Source organism: Euprymna scolopes, chromosome 23 (genome assembly GCF_053919585.1).
Source record: "Euprymna scolopes isolate OS-2025 chromosome 23, ASM5391958v1, whole genome shotgun sequence".
NCBI lineage: Eukaryota > Metazoa > Mollusca > Cephalopoda > Sepiida > Sepiolidae > Euprymna > Euprymna scolopes.
Window position 1 is genome coordinate 78,733,806 of NC_136504.1, and position 14,596 is coordinate 78,748,401.

The 14,596-nt window shown below is 29.1% G+C and overlaps 1 protein-coding gene across 2 annotated transcripts in view; it reads left to right on the forward strand.

Moving 5' to 3' along the window:
• Positions 1-14,596, forward strand: part of LOC145246030 (dynein axonemal light chain 1-like) — a 62,935-nt gene that overhangs the window by 39,861 nt on the left and 8,478 nt on the right. For both annotated transcript variants that reach the window (XM_080107857.1, XM_080107856.1), the window contains 4 exons: positions 6,157-6,269; positions 7,507-7,562; positions 11,875-11,930; positions 13,472-13,561. In XM_080107857.1, the coding sequence (XP_079963983.1) occupies positions 6,157-6,269; positions 7,507-7,562; positions 11,875-11,930; positions 13,472-13,561 (315 nt within the window). The remainder of the gene's footprint in view (positions 1-6,156; positions 6,270-7,506; positions 7,563-11,874; positions 11,931-13,471; positions 13,562-14,596) is intronic.

The window sequence follows — 14,596 nt, forward strand, 5'->3', positions numbered from 1 at the left end:
GATTCTCTTTTGAACCTTTTCTAGGAGTGAGAACTAGTAACAGATGTACCAGCCCAAATGTGACTCCATACATGGGTGAATGGTGGCCTTATAGAGGTACAGGATACTTTCGAGCATACATAGCTTTCTAGCACAGTAGAGAGAGCCTACCTTCTTTGCAGCGATCCTGGCAATGGTCTCAATGTAACTGTTCAAACTCATGTTTCCTGTGACCGTTAGGCCGAGGGGTTTAAAAGAAGTACTTTTAGATAAAGAGTCTTTGTCCATTGCTATTGGTGGTAGAGAAGGTTTCTTGTAATTATTGAAGGAAACAAGTTTAGTTTTGACAGCATTGAATGTGATCATCCCTTTTTGTCCTCATTCCACTAAAGATTAGAGGTCATCCTCTAGTATTTCTGCCATTTCCTTTGATATGTGTTCATTTGTTTTCCTGTCGTACCTGTTATAGAGCATGGTGTCATCTCAGACCCATCTCAGAGACAATTTTGTCAGGGAGGTCATTTATGAATATTAGGAATAATAAAGGTCCAAGGATAGACCCCTGAGGTGCTCCTGCATTCATATCATATTGTTTAGATGTACTACCATCGAGGACAACCTGGATTTTTCTCTTACTTAAGAAAGAGTTAATTATGTTAAATATTCTTCCAATGATACCGTATGATCTGATTTTCTTTCTATCAAAAGCCTGTGGATAGAGACATTGAATCTCTATGGTTCCAGGTGAGCATTGTCTGAATATAGCGGTTTCAATCTTACCCCAAGCCAGCCACACACAGAAACATTGTGAACCAACAACTCTGAAGATGAGGATAACAATCCACAAATCAATAAATATACAAATTACTCATCTCAAAGGATTCCAATAAAAAAAATGACTTTCAAATCCAATAAAAAAAATAACTTTCAAATCCTCAAAATGATAAAATAATCCATTGTTTTTGCTTAAAAAAATGATCCCATGTTCTTTAATGAATTTGAGTTATCGTTCTTAGACATTTTTATAAAGATGCGACTATATATTTCTGGTTGACTTTCATTTTGGCATTTCATGTATACAATGAAACTTGCTATAATGTACCATCTTTAATATTATTTTTTTATTTTTGTTAAAATACGTTTATAAGTAAAAAGGGGGCAATATTACATTTAGTACACAAGCAGTTCGTCTTGCAGGACAAAATCCGTATTGTTTGATACTAAGTAGACTGTTTCGTTTTGGAAGTGATTGATACATGTTTGATTTTTCAAAGTTTCAAGCAAATTACATATGATGCATAGGAAATTAACTGATCTGTATTCCGATGCAAAAGATATCATTAGTATTTTTTAATTTTCATGTTTTGACTTCTAGGCTTGACCTTTACTCCTGAGCTTAAATGGAACACGCACATCAAATCCATTGCCAAGGTTGCTGGAAAAATGATAGGATCCCTCTATCGATCCAGTAGATATCTCACTGCTGATGCAATTCTCTAACTATATAAGAGCCAGGTACATCCAAGGATGGAGTACTTTGCCACATCTTGGCAGGAGATACTAGAGAGGACTTATCCTGCATTGATAGAGTTCAAAATAGACTTCGTAGCCTCGTAGGAGATGCCCTTTTCTCTTCCCTGCAACCTCTTTTTCACAGAAGAGATGTTGTGAGTCTGTCTCTGCTTTATCGATCTTTTCATGGCAATTGCTCGTCTGAGCTCCAATCTATGGCCCCCCTCGCCAAACTTTCATGAGAAACACTCGTCTAGTTGAAAACACTATCCATAATTTCCCCCACTCTTTATCTGTGCCTAAACCTAAACGTAGATTCCATGAACAAATATTTCTTTCTTAGACTGCATGCCTTTGGAACTGTCTTCCATTTGCCTGCTTTCCAGCTGTCTACAATATGGTTTTCTTGAAATTCAACATAAACAAATTCTTGATGAGCCGTTCCACTTAAGTTAACAAATTTACCGAATTTCCATTCCTAACGATTACTATAGTGTCCAAGTGACTACTATACACTCTTAACCCTTATCCTCGAGTGGCTTCTGGGTTTTGCTGATGCCTTTGTAAAAAAAACAATACTGGGTTTTCCAAAGAGATGAAAAGCATTTCTATTTGAAGCAAGAATCGTATATTTTTGTGAGAATAGGAGTAAGTTCCAGGAATATGAACATGTTTGATTGCAGGCATCAAGATTTCTGGTAAGTTTTATATATGTAGGATAAGAATAGTTGCAGCCATAGGCGGAAATTTCAGAAGTTGGTTGCAAAGTTTTTTTGCAAAAAGTTGGCTTCATCAGATGCTGAAAAGATCACCTCTGATACATTAATGGCGGTTGTTTAGTCATGCTTGTCAGCAGTCACTATGTTTAATTCTAGGGTCTTCTTGTTCATGTTGACACCAGGGCCAAAAATAGCACAGAACGGTTTTGGTTGCATCTCAATAAAGAAGTAAAAGTTGAAAGAAACACTGTGGATTCCTGACTGGAAAAAGAGAGGGCACTTTCTTTTATCAACTTTGGTTGTGTACTCAGCTCACATAAAAGATGGCCGCTGATTGGACAAACTAAAAAAAAAGGTAAATGCTTACACTAATCAGTGCCAGGTTTAGAAATTAAACAGATTTAAAATCAGGTGTGTGAGTGGATTAATCACTAATCTGGATCAGCTCATATGCAAAGAAAAAATAATGACAAAATCGTTGATAGTGAATGTTGGATTGGTTTGAGTGACATATTAAAAGTTAGAGTTCGTAAGTTAAGCAAGTGAATCGAAATGTGGCCATTCCCTGAAAAGCTCCAGTGAGGGTAGGAATAGTTGCAGACAATGTAACGTGGTATAAGGAGACAAACGATCTATTTGTCTCTCTGCCTCTTTCTCTCTCTCCCTCTGTACGTCTCTCTCTGGCGCATGCACATGTCAGTTTTATGTTACTGTCTCTCTTTTCAAATAAACTTTTCTTTTTTTATGGCAATCGCTCCAGAAAAGGTATGAAGCCACTTGATATAAGGTGCTAACAAGAATGAAAAATGATTGTCACAAAGACAGAAATGTTTATTAGCTTTAGTATTGAAAAGATCAAACTTATAGGTTGGAGGAAAACACAGCAGAAAAAGGGTTTTACAATCTTGCAGTTTTTGGAGATAAACTACTGAAATAGGAAGGTGTATTACAATGAGGTATTGAAACAGCAAATTGATGGAGACCATTAAACCAATGAGTCAAACGAGCTGGAACAAAGGAAGCAGAGAATGCATCTGATGATATTGAAGAACACATGCCATTATAGTACTTGTAAAAAAGATTGAGACAAACAACATCATGTCTTTGAGAAAGAGCAGTTGCAGAGAAGAAAGGGTGATGGCAATTAAATTGCAAATATGTTTTTTCATCTTATCATGAACCTTCAAATGAAACAGACATTCATCAGCCTAAATATGGCAACAGTACTCCATATATGGTCTGATAGTATAGGGTGGAACGATAAAATTTTCGCTCTAGAAAAGACGACATGATTCCATTTCCATTTGATGAAAATTGGTTTTCTTTTTTTGTTGCAGACCATGTACTAGATGGCCAATTGTGTACAAACCCCAAGAGCGATAGGAACCTTCTGTCATGTGTGAAAGTGACACAATGTTCAACGAGCGATATTGGAAATGCACTGCTGTTCAACTTATGCTCTATATCGATCCAAGTTATGACAATAGAACCATTGCCAGAACCTTCATAATGCATCACTGTATTGCCATGAATAATAGGGACGTGCCCAGAGTGATAAAAATAAAAAAAAAAAGTTTCCGGACGTCATTATGGTCGTTGGTGTGGTTTCAACTGAGAGCCACATTATGCCACATCACATCTTGAAGTTGGCTTGAAAGTCAACACCAAAATGTACCTGGATGTGATGAAGAGTGTGGTGGTCCCCTGGTGAAATCAGGTGGCTGCTGGCAGACTCTGGGTATGGCAGCAGGACTTGGCACCGGCCCACAAATCCAAAGAGACCCAAGCTTGGCTTCAGAAGGAGGGCTATGACTTTGTACCCTTCTCTCACTAGCTACCCCTCCCCCACCCGCTCCCTCGACCTGAACCCACTGGACTACTTTGTTTGAAGTAGTCCAATGGGTTTATCCAGTTCATCGAGAACATCATCGACATGACCTCCCACAACACCAAAACCAGCCTGATTACTGCCATTTGCCGAACTCTCACTGACGCTTGTAGAAAAATCATGCTCCCAGTTCTAGACTCATATTGTGATGGTGATTGAGGCTGAAGGCGATTACATTGAATAGATGTCAGCTCTAATGCATAATCAAGTTACCTAAATTGATTTTTTCAATAAAAGTTTTAAAATAAAACTGTAGTGTTGTTGTTTTTTCTTTTTTCTGGGCCACAAATTTATTGTTCCACCCTGTAGATTTGTAGAGATATTGTTTGAAAGTGTTTATATCAATGAGATAATGTTTGAAAGTGTTTATATCAATGAGATAGTGTTTGAAAGTGTTTATATCAATGAGATAGTGTTTGAAAGTGTTTATATCAATGGAGAGAACCAACTTTATGAGAATCAGAAAGAGCAATTGATGTATGAACCCCAAGATTTGATGAGAAAGAAATAACAAGAAGTTTCAGATTCGATTTCTCCTCAAGAGCAGAGCCAGCCATGAGAATCACCGGAAAAAAAGGGGTATGCCTGCATTTGAAAGACACAATCTGAGGCTTAACAGGATTAAAGGAAACAAACCATTTTGTACCTTAATCAACAACTAAACCCAAGTCAACTTGTAGATTAGCTGCATGTTTCATCTGATCTGATGGAGATGAGTACGAAACAGCATCATAATAGATGTGTTCATTTTCTGAAGAATATTAGAAACGAACATCAACGTCCGAGTATTTTTGTCTACATACAATCAAGGATCTGAGTTCACAACAAGGATACAAGTGTATAAAGGATTTATGCACCAATTGTTTTAATGGTATTACTCCCGTCTTCATAGCCCTTCAACATTTTGACTTAAAAAATATAGGAGTTTTTACTTTTGGAACGACACTTGTATAGAAGGCAGTTCAGAATCTTCATTAGAAACGTTCCTACCACATGAAAAACGATCCCTAAAATAAACACAAATTGCATGGTGATCGTGAAGTCATTGGTTGAAGTTGAGAAGCCAATTTCACACAAAATCGACGTCGGATTTGGTTTCAACCTATGGTAACATACTAATAAGACTAAGCTCCTTCCCATTAACAATTACAAGAAACCTTTTCAACCCCCAATTGCCAGGACTAATAAAACCCTACCTTAGAGATTATCCTTCAAACTTCTCGGCTTAACATTCACAGGCAACATGAACTGGAACAAATACATTGAGGACATTGACAAGGCTGCTGAGAATTATGTATCTCCATAAAAAGGTCTCCAATCACATAGGTCTAGCACTATCAACCAAGCTCCAACCTTTGTCCCATCACTAAATCTTGCACCCCTGTGCCTGTTTTATAAGTATTTTAATGCAATGTGCTCTAATTGTGTCCGATTAACCTGACAAGCAGCAAAATCCCACCCTTTCACTGTTGAGGTCTCTCGATGTTGGAAAGCCTTCTACACTAATAGTTTCTTCGCTCAGATCGTTAGATTTTGAGATTCCCTCCGTTTCCTGCTTCTCTGACTGTGCTAACTTCAGACTCTTTGAAAATCACAGACTAGATCAGAGAGATTTCTGGAAGCAGCAAGGAAAGACATTTTCTTTCGCTGTCCTGTCCCTATTAACTAAATGCTCACACACTTTTGCCTGAAGATAACTGCTCATAGACTTTTGACAGCAAAAAAATTTCTACCTTTCTCTTCAGTCAGTCGTTCACTATCCAGATTTCTTTGCCCTAAACCAAACAGTACAGGTAATTATTTCATTATTAAAAATGTTATTAAAAAGGTTTTGTTTATCCTTTTGTGTGACGGTCTTTGTTACTTACAAATAATATTATAGCTGTTGGTCTTAATACCCTGTCTTAAGACTAACATCTATAATTTTAAGCAGAACGATTTCTTTTTTATCTTAGAAAAGGAAAAGGAGACTTTTTTAAAGTACAAAACTAAAGCAAAATATATGATTTAATGCAGACGTTTTATAACCGATTTTTTTTTTTTTTTTTTTTTTTTCAGGAAAAAGAAAATGAAGGCCAAAAAGCATCAGAAGCAAAAGTTTTAAATTTTGCTTTTCAAAATCCATTCATTGAAAAAATTGATCCAACTGTGACGACTCTTGTTGCGTGTGAGTAAGTATGGCTGCAACTAAATTTGTTGGGTTTGAATTAGAGAAAATTCTGAGAAAATGTATTTATACCTTACAAAACTGATATTTACTTACAACTGCAGTAGGATGGGGAACAAAAGCGGTGTATATAAACAGACCAGTGTTTTAGGTGATGGGCAATAAAGAAACCACTCCGCAAAAAGAGAAGCTAATGCCTGGAAAAGTACACCTCGTAGAACCAAAACAGACCAAACATCATCTCAACTAACAAACCCCTGGTCTGTCAAAATTATTGAAGAAGATGGATTTGCAGTTCCTAAAGCTACTAATAAAAAGTGATTTAATAGATGTTATATAACACAATTTTAATTTCCAAAATAAATTTTACAGAAATACCTATAATGGCTAAAACAATGCCTGTGGAACTCTGTTCCGTCTGCCTGCTTCCCACCGGACTACAACTTGGATGTCTTCAAGTCCAACGTTAACAAATTCCTAATGAACCGCCCCCTTAAGTAAACACTTCATCAAATCTCCACACTAACGTAATGTACTTGCAATAACCCTTATCCCTGAGTGGCTTCCGGGCCTTGATAAGTGGTGATCACTGTGTAAAAAAAAAAAAAAAAAAAAAAAAAAGTAAAAGAAATCGTAAAAGGAAAAGGCTAGCACAATCCATCCACTCCAGATAATTTTCCAGCTGAGGAAACACTTCTTGAAAACAAGTTCATTCATACACCCAAAAAGACCAAGAAAAGGTTTATTCGTTCTAAATCATTGATCAGTTGGGTTATGGCGGTGGATGTTTTGGGACGCTTAGTTCCTTAATTTAATAATAAAGACAATCTCTATATGTGCTGTTCGCCTCACAAACTCCCAACGAACGATCTCAGCTCTTCTTGCCATGTAAAGTCATTCTGGATGCACTTGTTGACCTGATGAATCTGGTCCTCCTTGTACATGTCAGCAAGAATCTGAATCACGATAAATACTAGCAAACATACTCCTTCCCTTACTAATTAACATAGGGTACCACAACTTTTGTGAGAAAGAATTTTGCCAGAAAGAATCCCACTTTTATGTAAATACGAAAAAGCAGAATCATGCATGTTTTTTCTTTGAATTCTGAAAAAAGATTTTTTATTTTTTAGGAAAATTTACTCGATTTTTATAGCAAAACTTATCCAAATGTTATCAGAAATGGATTGCAATTCTAAATGCTTGGTTGTTCTAATTATTACACCTATTCTTTCCAACAGGCATTTGTCATTGTCAACCAATAATATTGAAAAGATTGCCAACCTGAATGGACTCAGTAAGTTTTGTTTTCTATGTAGAATTCATCAAATGTTATATTGATTTCTTTGGAAGAATTATATAAAAATGAAAAGAATTATATAAAATGAAAAGACTTATATAAAAATGAAAAGAATTATATAAAATGAATAGGAATTATATAAAATGAAAAAGAATTATATAAAAATGAAAAGAATTATATAAAAATGAAAAGAATTATATAAAAATGAAAAGAATTATATAAAATGAATAGGAATTATATAAAATGAAAAAGAATTATATAAAATGAAAAGAATTATATAACAATGAAAAGAATTATATAAAAATGAAAAGAATTATATAAAAACGAAAAGAATTATATAAAAACGAAAAGAATTATATAACAATGAAAAGAATTATATAAAAATGAAAAGAATTATATAAAATGAAAAGACTTATACAAAAATGAAAAGAGTTATATAAAAATGAAAAGAATTATATAAAAATGAAAAGAATTATATAACAATGAAAAGAATTATATAAAAATGAAAAGAATTATATAAAAACGAAAAGAATTATATAAAAATTAAAAGAATTATATAAAATGAAAAGAATTATATAAAAATGAAAAGAGTTATATAAAAATGAAAAGAATTATATAAAAACGAAAAGAATTATATAAAAACAAAAAGAATTATATAAAAATGAAAAGAATTATATAAAAATGAAAAGAATTATATAACAATGAAAAGAATTATATAAAAACGAAAAGAATTATATAACAATGAAAAGAATTATAAAAAATGAAAAGAATTATATAAAAATGAAAAGAGTTATATAAAAATGAAAAGAATTATATAAAAACGAAAAGAATTATATAAAAACGAAAAGAATTATATAACAATGAAAAGAATTATATAAAAATGAAAAGAATTATATAACAATGAAAAGAATTATATAAAAACGAAAAGAATTATATAAAAATGAAAAGAATTATATAAAAATGAAAAGAATTATATAACAATGAAAAGAATTATATAAAAACGAAAATAATTATATAAAAATGAAAATAATTATATAAAAATGAAAAGAATTATATAAAAATGAAAAGAGTTATATAAAAATGAAAAGAATTATATAAAAACGAAAAGAATTATATAAAAACGAAAAGAATTATATAACAATGAAAAGAATTATATAAAAATGAAAAGAATTATATAACAATGAAAAGAATTATATAAAAACGAAAAGAATTATATAAAAACGAAAATAATTATATAAAAACGAAAAGAATTATATAACAATGAAAAGAATTATATAAAAATGAAAAGAATTATATAAAAATGAAAAGAGTTATATAAAAATGAAAAGAATTATATAACAATGAAAAGAATTATATAAAAACGAAAAGAATTATATAAAAATGAAAAGAATTATATAAAATGAAAAGAATTATATGAAAATGAAAAGAATTATATAAAATGAATAGGAATTATATAAAAACGAAAAGAATTATATAAAAACGAAAAGAGTTATATAACAATGAAAAGAATTATATAAAAATGAAAAAATTATATAAAAACGAAAAGAATTATATAAAAATGAAAAGAGTTATATAAAAATGAAAAGAATTATATAAAAATGAAGAATTATATAAAAATGAAAAGAATTATATAAAAATGAAAAGAATTATATAAAAATGAAAAGAATTATATAAAAATGAAAAGAATTATATAAAAATGAAAAAGAATTATATAAAAATGAAAAGAATTATATAAAAATGAAGAGTTATATAAAAATGAAAAGAATTATATAACAATGAAAAGAATTATATAAAAATGAAAAGAATTATATAAAAATGAAAAGAATTATATAAAAATGAAAAGAGTTATATAACAATGAAAAGAATTATATAACAATGAAAAGAATTATATAAAAACGAAAAGAATTATATAACAATGAAAAGAATTATAAAAAATGAAAAGAATTATATAAAAATGAAAAGAGTTATATAAAAATGAAAAGAATTATATAAAAACGAAAAGAATTATATAAAAACGAAAAGAATTATATAACAATGAAAAGAATTATATAAAAATGAAAAGAATTATATAACAATGAAAAGAATTATATAAAAACGAAAAGAATTATATAAAAATGAAAAGAATTATATAAAAATGAAAAGAATTATATAACAATGAAAAGAATTATATAAAAACGAAAATAATTATATAACAATGAAAAGAATTATATAAAAACGAAAAGAATTATATAAAAATGAAAAGAATTATATAAAAATGAAAAGAATTATATAACAATGAAAAGAATTATATAAAAACGAAAATAATTATATAAAAATGAAAATAATTATATAAAAATGAAAAGAATTATATAAAAATGAAAAGAGTTATATAAAAATGAAAAGAATTATATAAAAACGAAAAGAATTATATAAAAACGAAAAGAATTATATAACAATGAAAAGAATTATATAACAATGAAAAGAATTATATAAAAATGAAAAGAATTATATAAAAATGAAAAGAGTTATATAAAAATGAAAAGAATTATATAACAATGAAAAGAATTATATAAAAACGAAAAGAATTATATAAAAATGAAAAGAATTATATAAAATGAAAAGAATTATATAAAAATGAAAAGAATTATATAAAAATGAAAAGAATTATATAAAAATGAAAAGAATTATATAAAATGAAAAGAATTATATGAAAATGAAAAGAATTATATAAAATGAATAGGAATTATATAAAAATGAAAAGAATTATATAAAAACGAAAAAATTATATAAAATGAAAAGAATTATATAAAATGAATAGGAATTATATAAAAACGAAAAGAATTATATAAAAACGAAAAGAATTATATAAAAACGAAAAGAGTTATATAACAATGAAAAGAATTATATAAAAATGAAAAAATTATATAAAAACGAAAAGAATTATATAAAAATGAAAAGAGTTATATAAAAATGAAAAGAATTATATAAAAATGAAGAATTATATAAAAATGAAAAGAATTATATAGAAATGAAAAGAGTTATATAAAAATGAAAAGAATTATATAAAAATGAAAAGAATTATATAAAAATGAAAAGAATTATATAAAAATGAAAAGAATTATATAAAAATGAAGAGTTATATAAAAATGAAAAGAATTATATAACAATGAAAAGAATTATATAAAAATGAAAAGAATTATATAAAAATGAAAAGAATTATATAAAAATGAAAAGAGTTATATAAAAATGAAAAGAATTATATAAAATGAATAGGAATTATATAAAATGAATAGGAATTATATAAAATGAAAAAGAATTATATAAAAACGAAAAGAATTATATAGAAATGAAAAAAATTATATAAAAATGAAAAGAGTTATATAAAAATGAAAAGAATTATATAAAATGAAAAGAATTATATAAAAATGAAAAGAATTATATAAAAACGAAAAAAATTATATAAAAATGAAAAGAGTTATATAAAAATGAAAAAGAATTATATAAAAACGAAAAGAATTATATAAAAATGAAAAAAATTATATAAAAATGTGAAAATTATATAAAAATGAAAAGAATTATATAAAAATGAAAAGAATTATATAAAAATGAAAAGAATTATATAAAATGAATAGGAATTATATAAAATGAAAAAGAATTATATAAAATGAAAAGAATTATATAACAATGAAAAGAATTATATAAAAATGAAAAGAATTATATAAAAACGAAAAGAATTATATAAAAACGAAAAGAATTATATAACAATGAAAAGAATTATATAAAAATGAAAAGAATTATATAAAATGAAAAGACTTATATAAAAATGAAAAGAGTTATATAAAAATGAAAAGAATTATATAAAAATGAAAAGAATTATATAACAATGAAAAGAATTATATAAAAATGAAAAGAATTATATAAAAACGAAAAGAATTATATAAAAATTAAAAGAATTATATAAAATGAAAAGAATTATATAAAAATGAAAAGAGTTATATAAAAATGAAAAGAATTATATAAAAACGAAAAGAATTATATAAAAATGAAAAAGAATTATATAAAAATGAAAAAATTATATATATAAAAAATAATTAAATAATGAAGCTTCTGTTACAATTAGCCATACTTTGATAAAACTGCATTATTACATTCCCCATATTAAAAACCACCTCATGCCTAAGTTTGTCCTTGTAGGGAGATAAGTAAATATGAACAAAAGCAAAAATATTAAAATGAAAAAGCACAAAAACACAGAAAATGTTTCTTCAATTTTTTAAACTGAAACTTTGAAAAAAAAAAAATCACTAAAAGTTTTTTACTTCATTGACAGAAAATTTGAAAATCTTATCGCTTGGACGAAATAAGATCAAAACCTTAACTGGTTTGGTAAGAATATTTTACAATTTTTCCAAATAATTACGAATTGCTAGAATTTCATTTGATAATCATTGTTTCTTTCAAAACTGTATTTTGTTTTATTCATGTCGATGAGACACATTAGCAGAAAACTTAGCAGTTTGTAATCATTTAAAAAAAACAAAATGTCTTATTTAGATCATTTCGATTATTCCAACTATTCTCTCATCTTGCATTTTATTTTCACAGCGCTTCAACTGATGTAACCACCAAACTTTTTCAGGTGCATATGGAGTAGTCGCAACAAACGACCACGTCTACAGCAACAGTATGTGACAAAAGCAATACGGCTACATCAATCACCATTATGTTTTTGAATCTAAGCTCAGCACCGATTTGTGCAAGCATTCAATATTAGGAGCCATCTCTCATTGCTTACTTTCTATTTTTTTACCCACAACACAGGAATAATAGCAACTCATCATGTTGTTAGGATTAACTCAAAAAAACTTTCTTGGGGTGCAACCAAAACCTTCCCTGGTCTTTTTGGTTTTAATTCAATATTGACAAAAAGACCCAGAATCCAATATGGCGAATGCAGACACACGTGAACTAAATAATGTAACGCACACGCACACACACAAACACACACACACACACAAACACACACACACACAAACACACACACACACACACACACACACATGCCTACACACATGCCTACACACACACATAGACACAGCCTGACTTCCACACCTGTGTATGTAAACATATTCACATATATGAACACTCCTTTATCTTTCCTTACAAAGAGGACATTTATGTAACATCTTACCTTTTCTCTTCGTCCATACTCGTGGATGTATTCATTTACTAACATCCTTCTTTTTCATTTACCTTTGATTTACATGTTAAGACGATTCAATAAAATTGTTTTGAATGTTAGAATAAGACTTTGTCTTTCTATAGATCTTGGGGATTTTATGTCAAACCCAGAAACTTATACAGAATTTCAACCTGAACTTTTTATTTAATCTATATGATTAATCAATTCTAAATGATAGTCTTTTGAAGATTAAAGGTTCAATATTTACTACAGGTAATAATAATTAACAAAATAACATAATAATCAACATTTCTATTCAGTCTTGGTTGGCAGCATGAGAAAAATCCGCCCTTGTAAATTAAATAAAATTGCAGTTCGAAATTCAATATAAGTTCAAAATAAAGATTCATAAGTTTAAAAAGATGCAACTGAAGAAGGTCAGAGATTACATCGTCCTAATCGTTGTGAAAATAATGAGCAAGACGAGATTAGTATTCTGAATACTCCAATAATACAAATGATCAATTTTCATCTCAAAAAATTCTGAAACAAAGGGAGATAATTTGCTTAAAACAAAAGATTCTTTCATGATAAATTCTATTTTTAAATCTTTCAACTGAATTTTGTAAAGTGTATTTTTCAAAAGTGTATTTATCTACACTCTCGAAAAATACACTTTACAAAATGATTCAAGTCATTCATCTCGTGAATCGTTATGACGTTTCGTTTTTGGCTTGCATTTTAGGATGCAGTTGGTGAAACCCTTGAACAGTTGTGGATATCATACAACTTCATTGAAAAGTTAAAAGGCATTGCTGTCCTCAAGAAATTACGGGTAGTTATTTTAATAATTTTTAGGACCTAACTTTTCTTGCATGTTTGTTTGGTTTTCCTTATTTTACATTTAGCTCTCCAAAAAGAAGAGACACAAGATGTAACGTTAAGTTGAAAAGCCAGTGCACTAGGATTAACGCACCAGCTACAAAAAATGCCTGGGCAACCCTGTTGACATTCTTTGACAGGAGCGCCTCTAGCAATTAGTGATAAACTAATCCCTTCTCAAAGAGAAGATAAAATATGGAAGAGTGAACCTTCTGAGACCGAACTGGACCACACCTCAGCCTGAAAGCGATAAAGTTACTCTATGAAATAAGTTAAATTTTTTGGTTTTCTTTATATTTTTGATTCAACAAGTGAAAACGAACAAAAACAATGAATATAACAATGAAAAAAAAAGAAGATTATAATTGTTCTTAATTATCAAATTATTAAATTTAAGAGTGATAACTCGCATTTCAAAATATGCAATTTTTAATGCTTTCCTTTGATCAGTTCTGTTATCCATCTTTGATACAAAGAAAATAAACACAAACGATTCCATTGTTAGAAAAATCTTTCTTATGTTTAGTTATTGTTTGTAAAACACAACATAATCTTTTCTTTTCTTTTTCACTGATTGTTCATTCAATGCTTCCAACCCACGGTCATCTACAGCAGTGTGACATGACCGACCCAAAGGGCAGTTGGGATCCCCAAGGGGGGGAGCGAAAACTTAAAATTCATTATAAAAACGGGCATACATAACTCTTTATTAAATATAGTGTGCCCGGGCGACAGAAAAAATTCCTGTTGATAGAAAACAGCAAAATAATAAATGATTGTGTTGTAATCATTTTTGATTATCTGTCAACAGCAATGTCACTTTAAAGGTGGAGCGAAAACATATGTGGTGCAAAATAATACGAATTTGTATATTGGAGAAGGATTGTTTACATCTCGGGGACAGTCATCTGACCTAGGGATCATGCGTGTGACCCCAAGGGCCTGGTAAACAGCTTGCAACCTTTCCAGGTGTGATTACATGAGAATT